Source organism: Galeopterus variegatus, unplaced genomic scaffold (genome assembly GCF_000696425.1).
Source record: "Galeopterus variegatus unplaced genomic scaffold, G_variegatus-3.0.2 Scaffold13067, whole genome shotgun sequence".
Taxonomy (NCBI): Eukaryota; Metazoa; Chordata; class Mammalia; order Dermoptera; family Cynocephalidae; genus Galeopterus; species Galeopterus variegatus.
Genome location: NW_007739178.1, coordinates 1,812 through 5,576, shown reverse-complemented (window position 1 = coordinate 5,576; position 3,765 = coordinate 1,812). Strand labels below are relative to the sequence as shown.

General features: G+C 51.8%; 1 protein-coding gene across 1 annotated transcript; it reads right to left on the bottom strand.

The window, feature by feature from the left end:
* Positions 1 to 187: 187 nt before the first annotated feature.
* LOC103581444 (chromosome unknown open reading frame, human C1orf158) lies at positions 188 to 3,749 on the bottom strand. Its single transcript, XM_008563276.1, has 4 exons — positions 3,696 to 3,749; positions 3,512 to 3,625; positions 2,215 to 2,392; positions 188 to 480 (listed from the first exon to the last, which is right to left on the bottom strand). Exons 1-4 carry the CDS (start codon positions 3,747 to 3,749, stop codon positions 299 to 301), a joined length of 528 nt encoding a protein of 175 aa, XP_008561498.1. The 3' UTR covers positions 188 to 298.
* Positions 3,750 to 3,765: the final 16 nt, after the last annotated feature.

Here is a 3,765-nt window from a genome sequence, read left to right as displayed (position 1 = left end):
TGAGGGAGTGGAACTTAAGGACCTTTCTGGGTTTTCCTGACAGTCTAAGCCTGTCTTCTGCACACTCATGACATAGCAATAGGATCAAAAAGCTTTAATTGTGGAATGGAATAGAAAGGAAGCTGTGGGTTTGGAGGGTGGGAGGGTTACCGTAAAATACAGACCATGATTCTGGGGCCCTTCCAATGGGCTGGATTTAATCCCCTGGGCGTATGTGCAGCCGCTTGCTGTCTGGCAGATCGGATGATGCTGTGGGTCTCGGTAGGTTCTGCCTGAGCTGCCAGTGGGGTGGCAGTTCTCAAAAGCGTGGGGCAGGGTGCAGGCGAGGGGGAGGGACCGGGATGGCATGCTCCCGCCGAGACATAGTGCAGCAGGGTGGCCTGGGGTAGGATGAGGTGTAAATGCTCTCCCTGGGGCCAGCCTCGGGTGTGAGCCATCTCTGCTTCAGCTGCTCGTAGAGTCCGTAGTTTGTAGGGGGAGCTGTGAGAGAAACCAGGGCCTGGGTGAACAGGGCTCAGAGCAGGAGTCGCGCCCAACCGGCCATGAGAACGGGTGGCGGCGTCCCTGCAGGTTTTCCTAGGCTGCCCTACTAGAACCTGAGGCTGGCAGGGCACCAGAGGGAAGAGACAGCCTTGCAGGAGAGCGTTGGCTCTGCCAGCCCCTGCGAGTCTCACGGAGGGGCCTGTTCCCTGTTAGATAAAAATTATAGGAGGACGTTGTTTTGTACTAAGTTCCTGCCCTAGGCCCCCAACGACCAAACAAAAAAGCAAAACGGAGTCACTTCTGCTAAGTTCTTCATCACCAAGTCTAAACTTAGTTGTGGTCTGACCTTCCCAGAAATCAGGAGAGAGATACCAGCCAGTTTCTCAAACAGGCCGGTTTAAATCGTTAACTGGCATGGTAATGAAGTTCTCTCTGCTTTAATTCTTGCAGAGAAAGGACAGCCTGAAGCAGCCTCATAACAGTTATTTTTCTGTTCTTCTATCTCCCTGTCCCACCTTACAAGGCCAGTAACTTTGAAATGACCAATCCACTTTTTGTTCTTTGCTTCTGCTTTCTTCAGCCTTTTCTGTCTACAAGACCAACCTCCTGTGCTGAGCTCACTGGAACACTTATTCTATTTTATGGAATGATGTATTGGTCGATTCCAGAATCACAATAAAGCCAATTGAGATCTTTAACTAAATGTGTTGTAGTTTTGTCCTTTGACATCCCTGAGTACTCAGGAGACCCTAGACACTGCTACCAAGGACTTGGAGAAGTCAACACATGGCGTGGCTGAGGATGTGAGCTGTGAGAGTGACAGGCTCAACACTTTGCCAAGTGCAGAGAGTGATGAGTAGCTGACTCTCAGACCTATTTTGTTTTGCATCAGGTAGGACTGCAAAGAGATGACATTGCTTTGCATCCTCGTTAGGGTGTGAGTAGCTTGAGACATAAATCAGATCAAGGCACTCTCCTACATAAACCCCTTCAAAGTTCAGTGACTGTGGGTAGGACAAAATCCACTCCCTTTTGTGCCCTGTGAGCCTGGACATGGTTCTCCTCCCCTCCTGTCCTACAACTCTCATTTCCTGTCCCCTCGCCTAGAATGCTCTTCTCCCAAATCCCTCCGTGGCTCCCTCCTTCTCAACTCAACTATCTTCTCAAGACAGACCATCCCTCGTCTTTCCAAGAAGGAACTTGCGACCCAAAGGAGGTTCACAAATACCCCACCTCACTTTCTACTCATTACTCATTTGTTTTCGTAGCACATATCCCTGTCTGAAGTTACCTTATTTACTCCCTCTTAAGTTATCTTATTCATTAATAGTGTCTTATCTGTCTCCTCACTGGAATGTCAACTCCCCGAGGGCAGGAATTCCTTGGTGTTTGTCATCACTGTGTCCCCAGGTGCTGCAAGGGAGAATGCCACCTGGGAAATCTTCAGTCCCTTTTCGTCCAGTGGATGAGTGACAGGAGTATGCAGTGATGTCTTCCCCTGCCCGCTGTGCTCCAGGCAAACACAGGTATGCAGACAGGGCATTGTTAAAAAGCCAAGATTTTCCCCAGTGTCAAGGGCAGCAGCCCTGAGTGGAAAATAAAGCTCAGTTTCCTATAATCTCATCCTACTGCTCTCCCAGAGCCAGAGTCAACTGTGCAGGTCCTTCTGCATGAGGCAGGCACGCCACAGCCCTGTACAACACAGAGAAAAGTCCTGAATTACAAAAGTACCGAGCAGGGGGAAGTCGGTCTTCTCTGGCAACCACAGCAGCTTCTGCCCACTCCAGGTGCGCAGCGGGGGCAGGCCCGGGTTGTAGTTGTGCCGGTTGTAGTGGTCGTCGTAGGCGCTGATCAGGTAGCGGTGTGAAGGCTCCTGGTGGTGGGTGATCAGGTGTTTGTACGGGAGCCCCTGGAAGGATAGACACAGTGGGCGCATTACCGATCAGAGCAAGGCATCCGCCCAGCCGTGCATGGAGACAGGAGCTGACCGCCAGGGGGGTCTGTGGTGCTGAAGGAGACGAGGCCTCCACGGGCTGGCAGCGCCCTCGGGCCGCTTGTTTTTCCCACCCTGATGCAGCCCATCTCCAAACACACGTCCCTGCTAGCCGCCGCCAGCTCTGTCTGTCCAGCCCCCAGCCTGCACCAAAATCCATCCCCAGAATGAGCTAGGATGGCCCATTACAATTAAAGTCAGGACACCCAGCTGAATGGGAAGTGTCACCCCCATCTGTGATCTGAAATTACACCCTTTGGTTTGTCTCGAGTCTCATCCATTCAAGTGCCTGTTTCCAAAGACGGTGAGCACCAGCCTGACATCTGTGCCTGAGATTTCAATCAGTTACTGTGGGAAGAATCAGACAGCGCTCCATAAATTGCCTTGTTTTGCAAAAGATTTACGGCTCCCTCAGCTGGAAACTAGGGGAGTGATTGCTTTGGTGGGGAGTTATTTACAGGGAGAAGAAAGCCATGTTCTCCTGACTCTGGGATGTTTGCCCAAATCGGTGCTTTTCCTGAGAAAACCCTCCTGGCCATGGAAGGAAATCCTGGGGAACTGGGTTGATTTACAAGGGAGGATGGTGTGGATTTCCACGCCTGTCCTCTTGTCTGGAGCAGACAGGAAGGGCTGTGTCTGTCATGGTCTGGGAACACTGGCTGCTCCCAGTATTTCAAGCAGTGGTTCTGTAAATAAGGCAGATCACAATGCCAGAGGGAGGTGAGGGGGATGGGCACAAACAGTAAGCAGGATTCCCAAGGTCTACATCACCAAGTGTCCTGCAATGTATTTCTAATGCTGGGAAAGCGAGTTAGAAGTTTCCCATCAGCAGAGAGAAGTGCCAGGGAGGTGTCGCAACAGGGAAAGCTCTCCGAGAGGCCAAGAGGGCTTTTCTCACCATTTCTCTTGGTGCTGGGTGCGGCCCTACTGTCTTGATGGCGTATCTGGGGTACTGGGCCTATAAGAAGCTGGCGTGTATCCCCCGATCTTTGGGAGGGACACGGGCCTGAGTGCAGGACTGCCACTCCCTCTTACCTCAATTCTCCTCTTCCCATACCACCTGGAGATCTGGTCCGGTCTGTGGCCTGGGAAGGGGACATACTCTTTTCTGTAAATGCACTGGGGTGTCTTCTCGGTGTCCTTGGTGAACTGGAAAAGACCAAATATTCGAAAGAAACTCTGAGATGAAGTTTCTCAAACTCCTGTTGGGTCCCCTCACCTCCCGGACCCTCTGCAGATTGGCAGAGAAGGGAAAGAGGAAAGGCGGGGACATCCTCACGATGCAGGAG